The sequence below is a fragment of the Nycticebus coucang genome, chromosome 4 (genome assembly GCF_027406575.1).
Source record: "Nycticebus coucang isolate mNycCou1 chromosome 4, mNycCou1.pri, whole genome shotgun sequence".
Classification (NCBI taxonomy): Eukaryota; Metazoa; Chordata; class Mammalia; order Primates; family Lorisidae; genus Nycticebus; species Nycticebus coucang.
This window is the reverse complement of record NC_069783.1, coordinates 123,453,641-123,472,808: the sequence shown is the minus strand read 5'-3', so window position 1 is coordinate 123,472,808 and position 19,168 is coordinate 123,453,641. Positions and strand designations below refer to the sequence as shown.

General features: G+C 38.5%; 1 protein-coding gene across 4 annotated transcripts in view; it reads left to right on the top strand.

The window, feature by feature from the left end:
- Positions 1 to 19,168, top strand: part of CIT (citron rho-interacting serine/threonine kinase) — a 184,009-nt gene that overhangs the window by 121,192 nt on the left and 43,649 nt on the right. For all 4 annotated transcript variants that reach the window (XM_053587769.1, XM_053587768.1, XM_053587767.1 and 1 more), the window contains 5 exons: positions 4,429 to 4,482; positions 11,128 to 11,325; positions 11,797 to 11,990; positions 14,773 to 14,908; positions 17,201 to 17,305. In XM_053587769.1, the coding sequence (XP_053443744.1) occupies positions 4,429 to 4,482; positions 11,128 to 11,325; positions 11,797 to 11,990; positions 14,773 to 14,908; positions 17,201 to 17,305 (687 nt within the window). The remainder of the gene's footprint in view (positions 1 to 4,428; positions 4,483 to 11,127; positions 11,326 to 11,796; positions 11,991 to 14,772; positions 14,909 to 17,200; positions 17,306 to 19,168) is intronic.

Genomic DNA, 19,168 nt, shown 5'->3' with positions numbered 1-19,168 from the left:
GCAAAAGCAATGTTATTGTTATTTTAAGAGGAAAAAAATAAATATTAAAGAAAATCTCCATTTTAATTTCTAATGTGGTAAATGTAGGTAGTTATAACTCACATAAACAAAAGCTCTTTGGGGGGTATCAAATTTTTTTTTTTTTTTGCAGTTTTTTTTTTTTTGCCTGGGCCGGGTTTGAACCTGCTACCTCTGATATATGGGGTTGGCGCCCTACTCCTTGAGCCACAGGTCTGCCTTTTTTTTTTTTTTTTGAGACAGTCTCAATCCGGCTAACAGCAATCTCAAATTCCTGGGCTTGTGCAATCCTTTTTCCTCAGCCTCCTAAGTAGCTGGGACTATAGGTGCCCATCATGACCAGCTAATTTTTCTATTTTTAGTTGAGATGGGGGTCTTGCTCTTGCTTAGGCTGGTCTTGAACTCCTGAGCTCAAGCAATCCACCCATCTTGGCCTTTGAGAGTGCTAGGATTATAGGCGTGAGGTTTTTTTTTTTTTTTTAAGAAAAGATTTGTTGGCTCAGTGCCCATAGCTCAGTGGTTATGGTGCCAGCCACATACACTGAGGCTCACAGGTTTGAAACTGGCCCAGGCCAGCTAAATTACAATGACAATTACAACAACAACAGCAACAACAAAATAGCCGGGTATTAAAGCGGGTGCCTGTAGTCCCAGCACTTGGGAGGCTGAGGCAACAGAATCGCTTAAGCTCAAGAGTTAGAGGTTGCTATTACCTGTGATGCCACAGGTACTCTACTGAGGGTGACACAGTAAGACTCCGTCTCAAAAAACAAAAACAAAAACCAAAAAAACAAAAAAGAAAAGATTCGCTGACCCCTGACTTAGAGTTGATTAACACAAGGACCTTATTCTTCCTCTAGGAAGAATCCTTGCTTTTTGTCCTGGCACTAGAGGGGGTTGGGCGGTCCTTGAGGTCAGGCTGCTGCTTGTCATGGATGAGATTTCAACAGTAATGCAGATAGCCATACTTCTACTTTGGGTAATTAGTATTCTTACCATATCACATGAATAAATCTCTCATTGTTGTGGGACAAAAAGCAGATTGGGTTTTAGGGAAAAAAGAATATGATCTATTAAATTAGTCCACATAGAAATTTGGTTCTAAACAGTAAGTTTTTAGTTATGAATCTGGCTGTGAGTCTGTCTATGCAATTCTTTTCGTTTTGTTTTACCATTTTTTCCAATGCTTTTCATTCTTTTGTGTAGATAACAAATTTTTGGTTGGCATTTTCCTTCTGCCTGGAGGACTTTTTTTAACATTTTTTTTTTTTTTTTTTACTAGAGACAGAGTCTCATCCTATGGCCCTCGGTAGAGTGCCGTGGCCTCACACAGCTCACAGCAACCTCCAACTCCTGGGCTTAAGAGATTCTCTTGCCTCAGCCTCCCAAGTAGCTGGGACTACAGGTGCCCACCACAACGCCCGGCTATTTTTTTTTTGGTTGCAGTTTGGCCGGGGCCGGGTTTGAACCCGCCACCCTCGGCATATGGGGCCGGCGCCCTACCGACTGAGCCACAGGCGCCGTCCTTTTTTAACATTTTTTTAAGGGCAGGTCTGTTGATGACAAATTCCTTCTGCTTTTGTATGTGTGAAAAGTTGTTATTTTACCTTCATCTTTGAAAGATATTTTTGCTGGGTATAGAATTCTAGATTGGTATGTTTTTTTCCCCCCTGCCTTTTAGGACTTTAAAGATATTGCTGTATTGTTTTCTAGCTTCTCTTCTACACTCCCCACACCCTTGGGAGAAAAGAAATCTATCATCTTTCTTATCTTTGTTTTTCTTAAAGTAATGTGTCTTTTCCTCTGACTGGTTTTTTATTTATTTATTTTTATTAAATCATAGCTGTGTATTTTTCTTTTATTTATTTCTCTGACTGGTTTTAAGATTTTGTTTTTATTACTGGTTTTAAACAGTTGGATTATGATGTGCTTTACATTAATTTTCTTCATGTTTCTTGCGCTTGGGTTTATTGAACTGTTTACATGTTTGGGTTTATTGCTTTTATCAACTTTTGAAAATTTGTGACCATTATTTCTTGATAAATTTTTTTCATATCATCCCTACACTCCCTTGGGGACTCTAACTATGTACCACATTTCATTAATCCACTCATGAATTGATAGGTACTTGAGTTGATTCCACATTTTTGCAATTTGTGAATTGTGCTACAGTAAACTTTTGAGGGCAGGTATTTTTTTGATGAAAAGTTTTCTTTTCCATTGGATAAATACCCAATAGTAGGGTTGCTGGATTAAATTCTAGGTCTACTATTAGTTCTTTGAGGAATCTCCATACCGTTTTTCTATAAGGGTTGTTCTAATTTACAGTCCCAACAACAGTGCATGGAACATTCCTTTCACTCTGCATTCACACCAGCATCTATTATTTTGGGGCTTTTTTACAAAGAGCTATTTTAATTGGGGTGATATTGTTGTGGTTTTAATTTGCATTTTCCTAATGATTAGTGATACTGAGCATTTTTTTTTTGTCTGTTTATTGGCTATTTGTCTTCTTTTGAGAAGCTTCTGTTCATGTCTTTTGCCCACCTTTTTTTCCTTTTTTTTTTTTTTTTGAAACATCAGCCTAGCTCATAGTACCCTCAAACGTATATTGGAGTATAGGCACCACAATATCCTGCTAATTTTTCTATTTTTAATAGAGGCAGGGGTCTTGCTCAGGCTGGTCTTGAACTCCTGAGCTCAAGCAATCCTTTCACCTTGGACCCTGAGAGAACTAGCATTACAGGAGTGGGCTACTGCATTTGGCCTCTTCTGCCCACTTTTTAATAGAGTCATTTAAATGTTTTTTTCTTGCTTGAGTTCTTTGTTAAGTACTGGGGCTCTTTATTGGATGTGTATCTTACAGATATTTTCACCCATTCTGTAGGTCTATTTGCTCTGTTTCCCATCCAGGTACTAACCAGGCACAACCCTGCTTAGTTTCCGAGATCAGATGAGATCGGGTGTGTTCAGGGTGGTATGGCCATAGACGGCTTCTGTTGATTGTTTCCTTATCTGTGCAAAAGATTTTCAGTTTAATCAAATCCCATTTATTAAATTTTGTTGTTGCCATGATTACCATTGGGGTCTGAGTCATAAATTCTTTGCCTAGGTCAGTATCTAGAAGAGTTTTTCCTACATTTTCCTCTAGAATTCTTGTAGTTTTATGGTTTAGGTCTTTTATCCATCTTGAATTAATTTTTGTGAATGGCGAAAGGTTAGGGGTTCTGTGTCATTCTACTGCATGTGGCTATCCAATTTTCTTAGCACCATTTATTGAATAGGGCTTCCCACCCCCCCACCCCCATTGTTGTCTGCTTTGTTGAAGATCAGTTGGTTATATAGGTAGATGGTTTTATATCTGGGTTCTCTGTTCTGTTGCATTGGTCTATGCCTGTATTTTATGCTGTTTTGGTTATTATAGCCTTGTAGTATAGTTTGAAGTCTGATAATGTGATGCCTCCAGATTTGTTCTTTCTTTTTTACTCATCAAATGCACCAAATCCTTTCCTGCCTCTTTGCAAATACTGTTCTCTCTGCATGACCAACTCCTCAATATCCTATACATTTTAGCTTAAATGTTACCTCCTCAGAGAAACCCTCCTTGATCACTCCATCTAGGTAAGTTCTATTTACCTCCTCCCCTTCATTCCTTTTCACTGGTTCCTACTTACTTCCTTATAGCATTTGTGTCTGTCTGTAATCATGCAGACAGACTGCAGATGAGGATGAAGGACATAGGTCCTTGATGCCTGTATAGTTATATAGTGTCAGGCATATAGTATGCACTCAAAAAAATCCTTGTCATCTGGTTGAATGCTGCTGTTTTAGGGCAGCTTTTCCTCAGAAAAAGCCTATATATTTACTTCAAGGTCAATGTAGGGTTTTCTAAATTCAGTAGCTTTTGATTAAAAAACAACACAAACACACGGAAAGTTCCTACTTTGTCCTGGCTTTTGTCCTATGTGTGTGTATTAGTGTTTCTCAGGCAGTAGGCTGCAAAGGAGGTATTTGGAAGGATGAGAGAAAGTTATTTTTTTAGAATGGAGGCTAAGACAAATGAAGAAGAGTAAAACCATCCTTTATTGCTTTTCTCCCTTTTTCTTTCAGTAGTCCCTAGGAATTAAGATGAATGTTAAAAACATCTGTACAGGTGTGCATGTGTGGAGTAAATAGGTAATTGTTTTCAACAGAGCATTGTGTATTCCTTATTTCTGTATGTATGTATGTAGCTTATTTCTAATGTTGAGGGTAACTTGATTAATTAGTTCTTTGAAAAACAGATGCCGGCGCTGTCACAACAGTATTTGTGGCTTCTCAGGCAAATTGTTCTTCTCTATATTCTACCCATAGCATGTAGAATTGTACTCTATCCTATGAAAAATATATAATCAACTTCTTACCTTTTAGGCACATAGAGATGAAATCCAGCGCAAATTTGATGCCCTTCGTAACAGCTGTACTGTGAGTATTCATTAACCAAAATTGATTAAAATAACATGGAACTGAAACAGAGAAGGGAAGAGGAATATCTCTTTATAATATTGGTGACCAATATTTGATACAAACTTGCAGGTTGAAGCAGATAATGATATCAAACTTATTTGGAGTTTTGAGCCAGGTTAGGGGAGTTCTTCCAGTTTTAAAAAATTAAAACCATCCTTTGTATTCAGGTGTTGAAGATAGTTGGAATGGTCTAAATAGGTTTATACTATAACCTGAATCCTGAAGGTATTAGTGAAACCACTAATAGGTTTCAGTAGCTACAGCAAAATCCCAAGGCAGCTCCCCACTCTACCCCAGTGTGGAAGCTTCTGTGGGCAGCTAGGGCTAGAGACTGTCCAAATGCTCGGGGCAGTTGTATCTGTGATGCTTCTTCAATCTGCTGCTTCTGCAGAGAGGAAGGACAAACTAGTTCTTCTGGGGAACCTAGAAATTTTAACTTCCTAACAGGCAGAATCTGGCTTCCTAACATGCATGTTAAAAAATGTAGGACTTTTTGGGAGATGTTATTTATATGGAGAGAAGTAAATTCTACGAGCAGATAAGCATCATTCCTAGGTTATATAATAGAGGAGTGTCATTGGGAACTCAAAGTCTATTTTTGATGATAACGAAGTACTGAAATAGGCCCCTTTCAGAAGATGGGGATGTTATCCTTATTCATGTTTCATCTTTTTTCTTTGGTCTTTGCTTTTCTGCTTTCTTAGTTAGTCTTCAGTGATCTTGTCCTTGTTTATATTATTTGCATCTGTGAATTTCAGAAGCACTTCCCTAAACACATATAGTAGACCACCCAAGGGACTGTAACAAACAGGTCAACATAGGAAAGTGGTCAACATAAGGAACTAGGCCTACTGTACTGATATATGTACATGTGGTGCATGTCCACTTCATGAAAATTAGATCAACTTAAGGTGGTCAGTGTAGGGAGGTGGTCAACTCTGGAGGTTCTGTTGTACATATTTTATTTTCTGATCTCTTTATTTCCTCTTTAGCTACTATAAAATGAGACATTAAGTCCTAAAGGTATTTTTAAATCTTAATTTAGATATAAAGTGTAGTAATCTTACGTGTACGGGTCAGTGACATTTTTACATGTGTAGACAGCTGTGTAACCACAATATAATCAAGATGCAGAACATTTTCAGCCACCAGAAAGTTCCCTTCTATCCTTTTCTTGTCAGAATCCTTTGTCTAATGGGTAACACCCTGTGCTGACCTTTGACACCATAAATTAGTTTTGCCTGTTCTTGAACTTCATATAAGAGGAGTCATAAAGGATGTGCTCTTTGGGGCATACTTCTCTCCCCCCCCCCCACCTCCCCACTTAAATTGTCTATGAGGTTCCTTCATATTGTTGCATCTGTTAATAGTTTCTTCTTTTCCATTACCGGGTGGTGTCGTTTGATCATCCACTCTCCTTGTTAGGGGACGTGTGGATTGTTTCCATGATGAATAAAGATGTTAGAAAACATTCCTGTGCAAGTCCCTTGGTGGCCAAAGCACTTATTTCTGGTGAGAGTCTGGAATTGCTAGATTGTGAGCGGTGCTTCTGTGTGGCTCTAGTAGGGATCTGGCAGACTGATTTTTGGTCTGTATTTCCTAATGTGATGGTTGGATCGGAATGGGACCGCCTTGAAATGTCTGTTGAATCTTCCCTCTCTCTTCTCTTCCTTGAGAAGTTGGTGCATTATATTCTGGTACTATTCTACCCTAATATGGGGGTATAATTGGTGTACTATAACCTAATAAGTTTCAAATGTATATATCTGTGAAACCAGTAAGACATCAAAATAATAAATTTTATTATTATTTTGAATAACACAGTTATCCAAATTTTATTTTTGAAGGATAAAAATAATTTTTATTTTATCTATCACCTCTCAAAATTTCTTGTGTTCCTTTGTATCCAATCCATCCTGCCTCATATTTTTAAAACTGGAAGTTTAGTTTTGATGGACTATGCCAATATGTAGAATGAATTTGGTTACATTCTTATATAACTTTTATATTCTCCGAATTTGCATTTTCTGGAACAGTGACTTCTAATTCTTGCTTCATTTATCTCTCATCAGCTTCCGTGGAGAAGCCCTGAGGGGGTCTTTCCAAATGTGTGTATGGGAACTCCAGGGAGTGACCCCCACCTTCATTTCAGCCAGAGCAGCTAGGTAGCTTAGTGTGGTCCAAGCCAGGGGCTCTGGAGTCATGTAGACTGAGCTCAGATTATAAATTGGTCTCTGAGTAACCTATATGATATTATCCTCCTGAACCTCTTATTTCTTTGTGAAATGGAGATAGCATTGTACATCCTCAGTTTTTTTACACCTTTAAGTGGATGGTGCATAATTAATTTAATAGCTGCTCTTTGGGGGCTGGGTGAGGAAAGAAAAATAGCTGCTTAGTTCCAATACACCATACACTTCAAATTTCAGAAGCAGTAAAACATAGGGAACAGAGAGTCATAGAATTTGGTAATTCCTCTCTCATATAATGCCTGCGAGAACTATATGAGAGGATGTGTGCAAAAGGCTTGCACAGGGCCTGGTCATAGAAAGTGCCAGACAACATTGGTTACTATTATTGTTTTATTATATGGGGTTTATAATATAATCTTTTGTTTGGAAAATGGCCCTATTAACTTTAAAAAATTTGAAAAACATTGTTTTAGAGTAGCATTTGGACACAACACGAAGTCTCAAGTATACTTTTGCAAGTTCAAGGCCAATTTAAAGACACTACAGAAAAATGTGGCACTTTTTGGTGCTGTCCAAGATGGTTTCTGCTGGGAAATATCATCTTTGTCACTGATCGGAACTCTCCCAGTAACTCAGTTGATAGGAGGTCCCAGTTAATAGCTTCCCAAACCTCATGAATAGCAAGATTTTCAAGCTCAGACCATTTCTTTAGTTTGAAGACATTTAAAAACAGGATTTGATTCAATCTGGCACCTAAAACCCTACCTAAGTCTGTGTGAGAGGGGAGTTGGTGGGCAAACATATGACACAGTTTTAATTATGAATCAATCTGTCAGCTATAAGATTAAAAATAAATAATATGCAAATAGCTGCCTTCAGAAAAGAAAAGAACTAGACATTAAAATAGGACTCAGTCCTGTGTCTTTTTAGCCTGATGCTCACTATCTGACTGGTTTCTTCACCCCTAATGTGTCATGGGACATTTGTTGGTAACTTTCCTCTACTGGTTTCCTAGTTAGATGCGAGAGGTTAGTGTCTACTTTTTGGAACTACAAGGTTTGCATTGATACCCTTGAAAAGCATCCAGTAACCCCAAACAGAGTTCTTTTCTTTTTCTTTTTCTCTTTTTGACACTGAGAACAGATTTTTTTTTTTTTTAAATATTCTCTGTTTCTAGAATTTCATCTAGAACCTCCTATTTGCAAAAGCAGCATAGAAGAAGACTCTACTAGGCTCTGCATTATGACACTATTTCTCTCATCTTTCTTGACTGCTAAGATGGAATTAGCCTTTCAGTTTATTTTTTTACCCTCTATCTTTGGGGTTGAAAGGTTAACAGGCTTGTAGTTAAATAGATCATTTGTCATTGGTAGAAAGAGAATATGCCCATTGCCAGAAAGTAGGTGTAGAAATTTTCCTTGCACATTACCTGATTCAAAATCAAAAAGGGTTTTTCTGAATGGTCAGTATATCTTACTCCATCATTTCAGTTTTCAAGGATTGGAAAGAAAATTTGAGTAAACATTTCTATCCCTATTTGGTGGTGGGGGGCAGTGCAATATAGGAGATAAGAGTGTAGATTCTTGAGTTTTGGTGCTGGGTCCAAGTTCTGGCTTTTCCTAGCAGAGAAGTTGGACAAGTTACTTAGCATGTCTTTTGCCTCAATTTCCCCATCTGTAAAATGGGTATAAAAGTCTACTTCAAAGGAAAGCATGAATATTGCCTATTATTATAAATCTTTAAAAACTAGTGTCCCAAGTCAACTTCATATCTAAAATGAGTTGTGTGTCTAATGCTTAATATCATAACTCCAGCAACTTGAAATAGGACCAAAAGCTAAACATGTTATGGCTTGGGCAGAAGGAATATATGTATAAAAATCTCCAAATCAGTTTTAATGCTTTAAATTCTGGTATGAGTGCTTCACACAGACACATCCTTCTCTTGTCAAGTGGGCAAAATAGAGATGATGACCAAAATATAGAGCTAGCAATCACAAAGTGGAGATGGAAACCAGAGACCTGAGACCCCTTGAAAACTGGATGACAGCAGGGAAATAGAAGGACCCTTAGTTCAGTTGGCCCCTCTCAGTTGAAGTGAGGTAATAACCTTGACACCTCATTGACTTTTTTCAAGTGTTTCTTCTTTAGCACTTGTAATCTAATTTGGGGAAAAAGAAGAAAGAAGAGGAGCAGAAATGGGCTCATAATAAGTGGCATTTCCCCCCCATAAATCAAAGAAAGTGCGTACCCATTAAAATATACTTTTGAATGGCAAGTAAGTGATTTTGGCAGTGTATATACTGTATATTCTCATGTGAATAGGTTTTCTAGATCCTGCTTATGTCCCAAGAGGCTTTAAAAATGAAGTATTATAATGGTTCTTTTTATTCCTTCTATTTTACACGTTCTATTAATGCCAAATACGTAAGAAGATTTTAAAAAATTAAAAAATAAAAACGGGTAAATATAGTATTTATTTCATGTCCCACATAAAGAAACCAACCCAGTAGAATTCAAGGTGGCTTATTTCCGGTTCCAGAATCCATTTTATAGTTCGTCTTCAGGCCAGTTTCTTTCAATCTCTTTTTTCTCTGTGAAGGATATAGGAAGAAGCACGGAAGTTAAATGGAGACATTTATATTCTAGGATGAAAACTATCTTAAGGAATGGGTTTACTACAGATAGGAAAGACCAGTGGAACCTAGCGAGCATTGTTGATTTATTTTTTTGTTTAGAAGATTTAACCATATCATAGGAAAGCTGATACAGAGAACCTATAAGGCATAACTGCCAGCTAGAAATGACAAGGTACAGTTTCTCCTTATTTTTCCCCCAGTACAGAAGATGTCTTAGCTAAGAATCTGACCAGATAACTTTTATTCCCTGTCTTGTAGCCGACATACCTCAGACTAGTACGATAGGAATTATTGTAGCTTTTGACATTAAAGAGGAAATTACTCTGGAAGGTTCGGGCAGGTGGATTGCCTGAACTCACAGGTTCGAGACTAGCCTGAGCAGAGCGAGACCCTGCCTCTAAAAATAGCAGGAGATTGTGGCGGGCACCTGTAGTGCCAGCTACTCAGGAGCCTGAGGAAGAGAATCGCTTGAGCCTAAGAGTCTGAGGTGGTTGTGAGCTATGATGCTACCGCACTCTACCGGGGCAACAAAATGAGACTCTGTCTCAAAAAAAAAAAAAAAAAAAAAAAGGGAGAGAAATTACTAGACCACTAGACCATTTCATTACATTAAAAGGTCATCAGCTCAGTTAACAAAATGAAAAGTTGGATTTCCTATGCCACATTGAGCAAATGTGTACTTAATTGATGCTCTTAATTTTGTGTGCTTGGGAAGATTTTTTAAAATTGATAATCAAAGGGGCTTAAAATAGGGATTAGTCATGAAAACAATAGCAAGCAACATTTCATAAATTAATTCTACTTCAGGTCTGAAAATTGGAAACAATAACCATAAGCTTAAAGGCATTTCTTTTTAACTTTTTTCTTTTTGTTATGTAAAATTTAATTTACTGCTTCTGTGCCTTAGTCCAACTATTATTAGAAAATTGCCCTTAAACTTCTAAAATATTATATATAAGAGCTCTCTGCAAGCACTAATACTAAATCTCAACAAAGAGACTAGGAGAGCTAAATGCTCTGAAATTGAAGTCATCCTGCCATTTAGCAGGGAAATAATTTAGGAAAACTAGATTAAATCTCTCTCAATAAAATGGCAATTCATATGGCTTCCCATTTTCTAATAGCTAACTGTATAGTAAAATCCATTAAAGTGATGCCATTGTACAGTATTGTATTTTAAGGATTATTCTGAGCTTCCCTTAAGTTTTTTTCCTTTGTTGCATGAAATTAAATTTAATGCCTGTGATATTATTAAAATAACTCTTAGTGTCCTTCCCTGTCAGTCTTTCTTGAGCATTATTTCATTTTGCTTTCTGAAACTATGGCCATCATCAATGGCAATGTCTTAGATAGATGGTGTCGTGGGCATTTTTAACTTAAGTAGATGCCTATAATACCAGACTATTCTTCCTCTTCCTTTAATTTGCATTTTTTACATTTGCATTTTTCACATTATCTTACATTATCTCCATTAACTCACTCTCATTCAAAGTTGCCCTTTCCATATAGAAGTCACTTTTCATTGATTTGCTTTTGGATATATTTCCCAAATGTATCCTGAGTAGGGTGAGACTGAGCCTTTTCCTACCACTGCTTGTGAATGTGAGGTTTGAGTGAGTGAGCATGGAAGCTTAGATTTGGCTCTCAAGGTGAGCATGTGAGCTTATGCTGATCGCCAGTGTCATGTAGGTTCAAACATCAGTACCTCTAGAAGCAATTTCTTGTTTTTAATGAATTTTCTTGTTGTGTAACCAGCTTCCTTTCCTCTTTTAGGTAATCACAGACCTGGAGGAGCAGCTAAACCAATTGACTGAGGACAACGCTGAACTCAACAACCAAAACTTCTACCTGTCCAAACAACTTGATGAAGCTTCTGGCGCCAACGATGAGATAGTACAGTTGCGGAGTGAAGTAGACCACCTTCGCCGTGAGATAACAGAGAGGGAGATGCAGCTCACCAGCCAGAAGCAAGTAAGAAGGGTAAACAAGGTCATGAGGTCCTTGAGAAGGACTTTAGGAGGAATGTCTGGTGCCTCCTCTCAAGGGTTCCTCATCCAGCAAACAGGTCCTTTTTATAATCATGTCTTATTTCCAAGGCTTGGGGTTTTTAAAAGTGACTTTTTAAAGTGTGTAGTTCTTATCAATTTTGATTTAAAAAAATTAAAAATAAAATCAAATGCTTTCAGAGGCCAGTGTGAGTTGCTTGATTTTTAAGCTTGGTTGCCTCCCCCTGGCCTTGCTTTGATTTGGCTTCTTAAGTGGTGGCAGAAATGTCCCTTCTTCTAGTCTTACCTGGTCCTCTCAGGCTGTAGAAGAAAAAAGCTAAACCTTATTGCAAACTGTAGATAGAAACTTGTACTTTTCTGAAGTTGACCCAACAAAAGTATCCCTCAGGAAATTCTTACTTAATATAAGCTGCAACTCAGTGGTACTTATTTGCAGACCATGGAGGCTCTGAAGACCACTTGCACAATGCTGGAAGAACAGGTCATGGACTTGGAGGCCCTGAATGACGAGCTGCTGGAAAAAGAACGGCAGTGGGAAGCTTGGAGGAGCGTCCTCGGTGATGAGAAGTCCCAGTTTGAGTGTCGGGTTCGAGAGTTACAGAGGATGCTGGACACTGAGAAACAGAGCAGGTGGGCCTTTCTGTTTATGAAAAGCCAGTGACACTTGACTGCAGCAAGATCTGCCTAAATTGTGAACAGGGTGGCCATATGTCCCTGCTGAGACCAAGAAGTACCCTGGGAGACAAGATTATCAGTGCTAAAACTAGGAGGCTCTTGGGCAAACCAGGCAGGGATAGTCACTTTATTTGTAAATATGGATAGTATGAGTTGGATTTTGTGGCAGTGACTGGTGTCTGTTGACTCCATGTAGAGGCCTGAGAGTTGGGGCAAATATCTCAGTGCTTTTCTTTGCCAAACACTCCCATCAGATTTCTTACTGTGACTGTGTAGCAAGACCATCACCATTTTAATCCTGATCATATGGCTTCCTTCTACATCAGAGTTTCTCAGCCTTGGCCCTGTTGACACTTTGGGCTGAGCGGTTCTTTATCACTGGGGCCTGTACTGTGTATTGTAGGATACTGAGCAGCATCCCTAGTCTCTACCCACTAGATTCCAGTAGCAACCCCATTCCCAACTTGTGACAACCAAAATTGTCTCTGGACATGGTCTGCAATATCCCTTGTTAGGGGTGGAATTGCCCTTACTTGAGAACCACTGCTCTACAAGAATAATTTACTGGAGTTTTTTTGTTTGTTTGTTTCTTGGTAGGAAATGGTAGTAAGTTAAGGCAGTAGGTTCTTGTTGCTTTCCCACTTTTGTTCCACAGTTCCCCTAGCACAGAATTCCCTTCTTGCCCTAGCCACGATATTGCAGGTGGTGAACCTCATAGCTCTGGGGAGTGCTGTTCAGATGGATGATGTCATTGGTTATTGATTCGAAGAATTATTGTTACAGTTTTATAGCTCATGGCAGGAAAGTATTTGCTTCCAACAAAATTGGTGTGTTGTGGTGGTGCCCGTAGCTCAGTGGTTAGGGCATTGGCCACATTCACCAAGGCTGGCAGGCTCAAACCCGGCCTGGGCCAGCTAAACAACAACGACAACTGCAACAACAACAAAAAAATAGCTGGGCATTGTGGCAGGCACCTGTAGTCTCAGCTACTTGGGAGGCTGAGGCAAGAGAATCACTTAAGCCCAAGAGTTTGAGATTGGTGTGAGCTGTGACGCCACAGCACTCTACCCAGGGCGACAGCTTGAGGCTCTGTCTCAAAAAAAAAAAAAAAAAGAAAAATTGGTGTGTTATGACAATTTATAGATGGGAAAAAATGGTCTTCGAGAATGGGCACCTCTTCCTACTCCATACAAAGGCACTGTGCGGGCTAAAATTAGCCCCTTGACTTCCTGTCTGTGTGATGGAATTATATCCATCCTTCATGTCCTTGCTTATGTCACCTTTCTCCGAAGCAGCCTCCTATGATTCTCTGAACTCCTTTGGCAAGATAAACTAAATGTAGAAATATTTATCACTTAATTAGGCTATATCACACCTATTTTGGTATCTACCACATTTGCTTGGCCACAGCAGACTCAATTAAATCTGTGGGGTAGGTTATCTATGCGAAGTCCATTTGAGCTAGAAAAGACTGGAGGCAAAAGATGAGAACCCTTCAATTTCAAGAGAAATGGTCTTTTTGGGCATCTTCCCACACAGGGTATTTGCTGATGTGAGAGGCTAATGTTTTAAGACTCCTGTAGCTGCTTCCCCTCAAACCTTTGGGCTCCTGTCCTCTCCCTCAGCCTCCTTATAAGCTTTGGATGTTCTCACACAGACCCATTCCCTCCCACCATCAAGTCCAGCTCCTGTCCTGTTTCTAAGGCCTTTCAGAGATAATTTTGGGGGTAGGATCTGGTTCAGCATCAAGAAGTACACAACCAGACATGGAAGATATAATTATGAACTGTACTTAGGAAGAGTAACAGTTGATTTTGATTTCATGTTTGCTTTTATGTGAAAGATTTTGGCTTTCCTTTCCCTTTCCCCCCTCTCCCTTGTTTGGTATTATGTGGGGAAGTGAAATGAGTAAAATATAATTCTTAATCCTTATCCTCAAGAGGGGAAGAGTCTACCAAAGGAGATAAACTATACAATCAAGTATTTACCACCTAAAATAGAGAGTGAGGTGGGCTTTGGATGAAACAAGGAAAGATTATGTTTGAGAGAAGTAGAAAGGTTTTATGGAGGACACAGCATCTGAGTTTATCTTTGAACCTGGATACGATTTGAGTTTGCAGAGTAGAGAAGGAGAGTATTGCCAGCAGAAGAGATTGCATAAGCCAACATGTGGAATTAGGAAACAATATCTAAATGCAGGAAGGGAAGTGATATTCCCAGTTTGTTTCTAGCTTTTCTGTTTAGTGTTATTTATGAATGCACTCTTCAGATTCAAGGTTCAGTTTCCTGCTGAGCACCCAAACTTTTATCTCCTTGCATATAATTTAAGGAGAGGAAATGTTTGCCCAAATGGGGTCCCCATGGTCATCTGCATACTGTGGTCCTTCAGTGGGGCCATGTTCCTTTTCTGCTTCTGTGGAGGGCGTGGTAGTCTTGACACATCCTTATTCAGCCCAGTTGCATTTGGAAATGCCTTTTCACTTTCAGCCTTTCTAAGTGAAGAACTTTACCTTTTAAAGGTTTTTTCTTTTTTTTTTTTCTTTTAAACTAAGCCCTAACATGAGTAAAATCTTTGCTCAGTAAGCTGTTGGAAAGCAAGACATAATTTGCAACTAGGAATCAAGGTTGGACATCTATCTGACCAGTAACCTGTTATAGTTAAGATTAGGGATGGGCTTCCTTTCCCCAGGTGGGTGGTGGTGGGACATCTGAGGGCAGGCCTGTGTTTTTCTGGCAGGGCAAGAGCTGATCAGCGGATCACCGAGTCTCGCCAGGTGGTGGAACTGGCAGTGAAGGAACACAAGGCTGAGATTCTCGCCCTGCAACAGGCTCTAAAAGAACAGAAGCTGAAAGCTGAGAGCCTCTCTGATAAGGTCAGCACCCATCCTGTATCCCTTTTAGGAAATCACTTCATTTCCTTGGTTTTAAAGGCATGCTTGATACTAATTCAAATGCAGTCCACGGTAAACACATTTTACAAGCATATATGTACCCACTCTGTAAATGTCACATGGTTATGCTTCACTGTGAGACACCATTGGTGGACAGTAGTATGGGTGGGTGTGTTGGGTATTGGGTTTTCATGGTTTGACAGTGACTTTTTAACATCTCCCTGTTTGGGGCTCTGAAGTCTGAATTTTGATCTGGGTGCACAACTCTTATTTCCTGGCTTCTTTCAAGAAGGCTTTATGGATTTAATGTTAAGTAACCTTGAAAAGTACTTGATGGCAATGATGAATCCTCATTCCATGCTGCAAAAATAGGCAGTTCAACATTTCCATATTCCAGGTTCAGGGACGTGATAAGGTCTGAGGACGTACTCAAGTCCTCAGTATTTCATGCTGGAGATAACGTGGTTCCAGCCGTATACCTCTGCATAGTATATTTATGAAGAGATACACCAAAGTTTTGGAGATTTTATCTAATAGTCTTAGAAGAGATGTGTAATAGATGCTTGAATGTTACATATAACAAAAGTGAAGGTCAGAGAAATTTTATGTATGTACACATTCTTTTTCACATACACAAAATAAAATAATTAATTTATGTTTTTTAATTTTGTTATTGCATGATTTTAAAAGTAATTATTTAGGGCATTGTAGAAAATAGAAAACCCAGCCAGGTGCATGGGCATGCGCCTTTAGTCCAAGCTCTTAAGGGGGGAACATTGCTTGAGTCCAGGAGTTCTGGAGGCTGTAGTGTGGTCTGCACTAAGTTGGGCATCAATATGGTGATTTCCTGGTAACAGGGGCCTACTGGGTTGCCTAAGGAGGTGTCAGTCAGCTCAGGTTGGAAGTGGAGCAGATTAAAACCCCCATTCTGGCCAGTAGTGGGATTGTACATGTAAATATCCACTGCATTCCAGCCTGGGCAACATAGTAAGACCCCCATCCCTTAAAAGAAAAAGGAAAAAGAAAATAGAGAAACAACTAAAAAAGGAAAAAATGACTAGTAACCCATTACCGTCGTTATATTGGTGAATTTATTTGCAGTCTCTTTGCTTGTGTTTGTGTGTGTGCACGTGCACACACACACATACATTTTTATAAATTTAGGTTCTTACTATATATACAGCCTTACATCTTTTTGTTTTTTTTAAAAAAACATATAATTGGAGGCTTTTCCTGAAATTATTGAATGTTTTTTGAACATGTAATTCTAAAAAAAAAAAAGCAACTGCATGGAAGTGTACCTAATTTAATCATTCTACTTGTATTAGAAATTTGGGCTTCTTCCAGTTTTTTGCCATATATATAACACTAAGATGAACATGAATCTTTATGGGCATCTGTGATTATTTTCTTACCAGATATTTATAGAAACAGAATTATTGAATTCAAGGCTAACACTTTCCACTCAGGAACACTTCTGGGTTCCCTGAAATGGGTTACCATTTTTTTGTAAAGCTTGAAGAAAATAAATGTGTTTAGAGGTAATTGAACCCTTTATGTTCAACTTAAAGAATAACTTTTTTTAGTTTACTGTTCTTAAGATATTTAATAATAAAGTTCTTCCTATCCTTTAAAGCTGCAGACATTCTAATAGCATTTTTTCTTGTTATTTTTAAAGATGAATTTCTCCTTTCACCACTTCTCATCAAACTTATCATTTGACAAAGCAGTCATTATTTGTATACATGTCTAGTTATCTGCCTTTCTGACTTGGTGGAAGATCTTTGAGAGGGCTTAGCCATCCTTTCATCCTGATAGCTATATTGCTATGCTGTGTAGGTAGTAAGCGTTCAGCGTGTGATTAATTAATTAAATTTATCCAAAGCATGATCAGGAAATAAATTCTTTTTTTTTTTTTTTTTTGTCTCTTTTGGCCGGGGCTGGGTTTGAACCCGCCACCTCCGGCATATGGGACCGGCGCCCTACTCCTTGAGCCACAGGTGCCGCCTGATCAGGAAATAAATTCTTGAGCAGCCATCCTCTAGAACTTGTCATAGCTATATTTATGACCTGTCCCTTAGAAATAATTGCTGTCTTCACATAATAACCCATGAAAGATTTACCAATGACATGGACTTTGTATGTGTGTGTTTTTAAGAAAACTTTTCAGAATTTGATTATTCTTTGTATGTGAAGATTTGTGGTGTTTATAAAAGTTGTTAGCATCTAACACTCCTACATATAGCATTATGGCTAAATTTTCCAAATGTCTAGCTCAATGACCTGGAGAAGAAGCATGCGATGCTTGAAATGAATGCCCGAAGCTTGCAGCAGAAACTGGAGACTGAACGAGAGCTCAAACAAAGGCTTCTGGAAGAGGTGAGTGTGAAACACCTGGGAAACAGGGGCAGGTGGAATTTCGAAAGTGAAAATTTGTCATGTTCAAGTGCCCAGACCCAAATTAGATACTCAAATTTTGAAACTGGAGTTTTTGTGGAAGAATAGGGTGGTCACGTAGTACTTTCTTGAAGATATTGAACACATTAAAAAAATGTGTCACGAAGGCCAGAGAGTCTGTCTTTTGTGTCCTCCCATATGGTGCTTAATAGAGTGTAAAGTACATAGTATATGACAAATAGAGCTTTATTAAATACATAAATGAATGAATGTTGATTTAAATTGTTCTTTAGAGTTAACATCCAAAGTATATATTAAGTATTGTTCTGACAGGACATCTGTGCAAATTAGCTTCCTACACAGGATGGAGATTTGATCAGATTATGCTGAGTACCAAATTTTATGAAGACTTTTAAATAGTTAATTCATTGAAAACAAATGTGGCCTGCTTTTGAGACATGAGATGACAAGCTCTAACTGATCTCCTAAACCCATCCCTTATGTTACTGTGGTACCTTTTCACAGACTCAGAAAATTGCTATTTAAATTGATGACTCCTTTCACTCCCAACCACAGCCCAACATGTTGAATCACTAATGATTCTGCTTTGTTCATTAGAATTGACCTACAAGGACAAGTGTACTTTATAATGATATTTAATGAATGTTGGATTCCAAAGAGGATGCTGTTTTACCTATAGTGAGCCTGTCAGTTCACTTAACCAGAATTTCATGTTCTGGTAAATTGAGGCTTTGTTATACATTACTTATAGCTCCTGAGGTGCTCTACTGATAGAAATGATGTTGCTATCCTATTAAGTTTGAAAAATATTGTAAAATTTTTACAGATGAGTATGAAATATTTTATACAATGATACTTTAGAAAATACAGGTGGAAATTTGGGAATGTTCTGGAGATGGGTGGTGATAATGGTTGCACAACAATATGAATGTACTTAATGCTGCTGAACTGTACACTTAAAAATGATTAAAATGGGCCAGGTATGGTGGCTCATGCCTATAATCCTAGTACTTTGGGAGGCTAAAGTGGGAGGATTGCTTCAGGCCAGGAGTTTGAAATCAGCCTGAGCAACATAGCAAGACCCCATCAAATTAAAAAAAAAAGTTAACCAGATGTTGTGGCACCTGCTTGTTGTCCTAGTACTTTGGCTGTTGAGGGAGGAGGATCACTTGAGTCTATGACTTTGAGGTTGTAGTGAGTTATGTTGATGCCACTGCACACTACCCCAGACTACAGAGTGAAACCCTGTCTCAAAAAATAATAATTAAAATTATAAATTTTATGGATATTTTGCCCTAAGTTAAAAATATTTAAAAATTAGTACTAAATATGTTATACACACACATGAAATTCACCCTATAGCCCTAAGAACACTATAATAGAAATTTAAAATCTGCTAGGTGATCAGAGAATTATGGTTTTATGGTCTTTTATCTGGGATGAATGGGCAATGTTCTGCACATACTGGAAGCAGAAAGAACAGAAATAATCAATGCTCTTGCCTGTCCTATTTCCCTTTTGAGAAGGCGAGTTGGCCCTGACAGCTCAATACTTTGTCCAAGGTTACGTGGTGAGTCAGTGACAACGCTAGGAATAGAATGCTGGAATCCTGATTCAGTCCCTTCATTCTCGCTTCTAACCTACATGAGAATATTTCCAGTTTCCCAGTATGTACCTCATAGATTTTTGAGCACAGACATCTGGCTGACATTGAGTGTGAGGCAGATTTTACCTACAGTTCTGAAATGAAGGATGATCCATGTGTTCATGTATAAGCATGTGTTCACCTCTCAACCAAAGTGTCCCCTTCCTAGGTACAGAGAC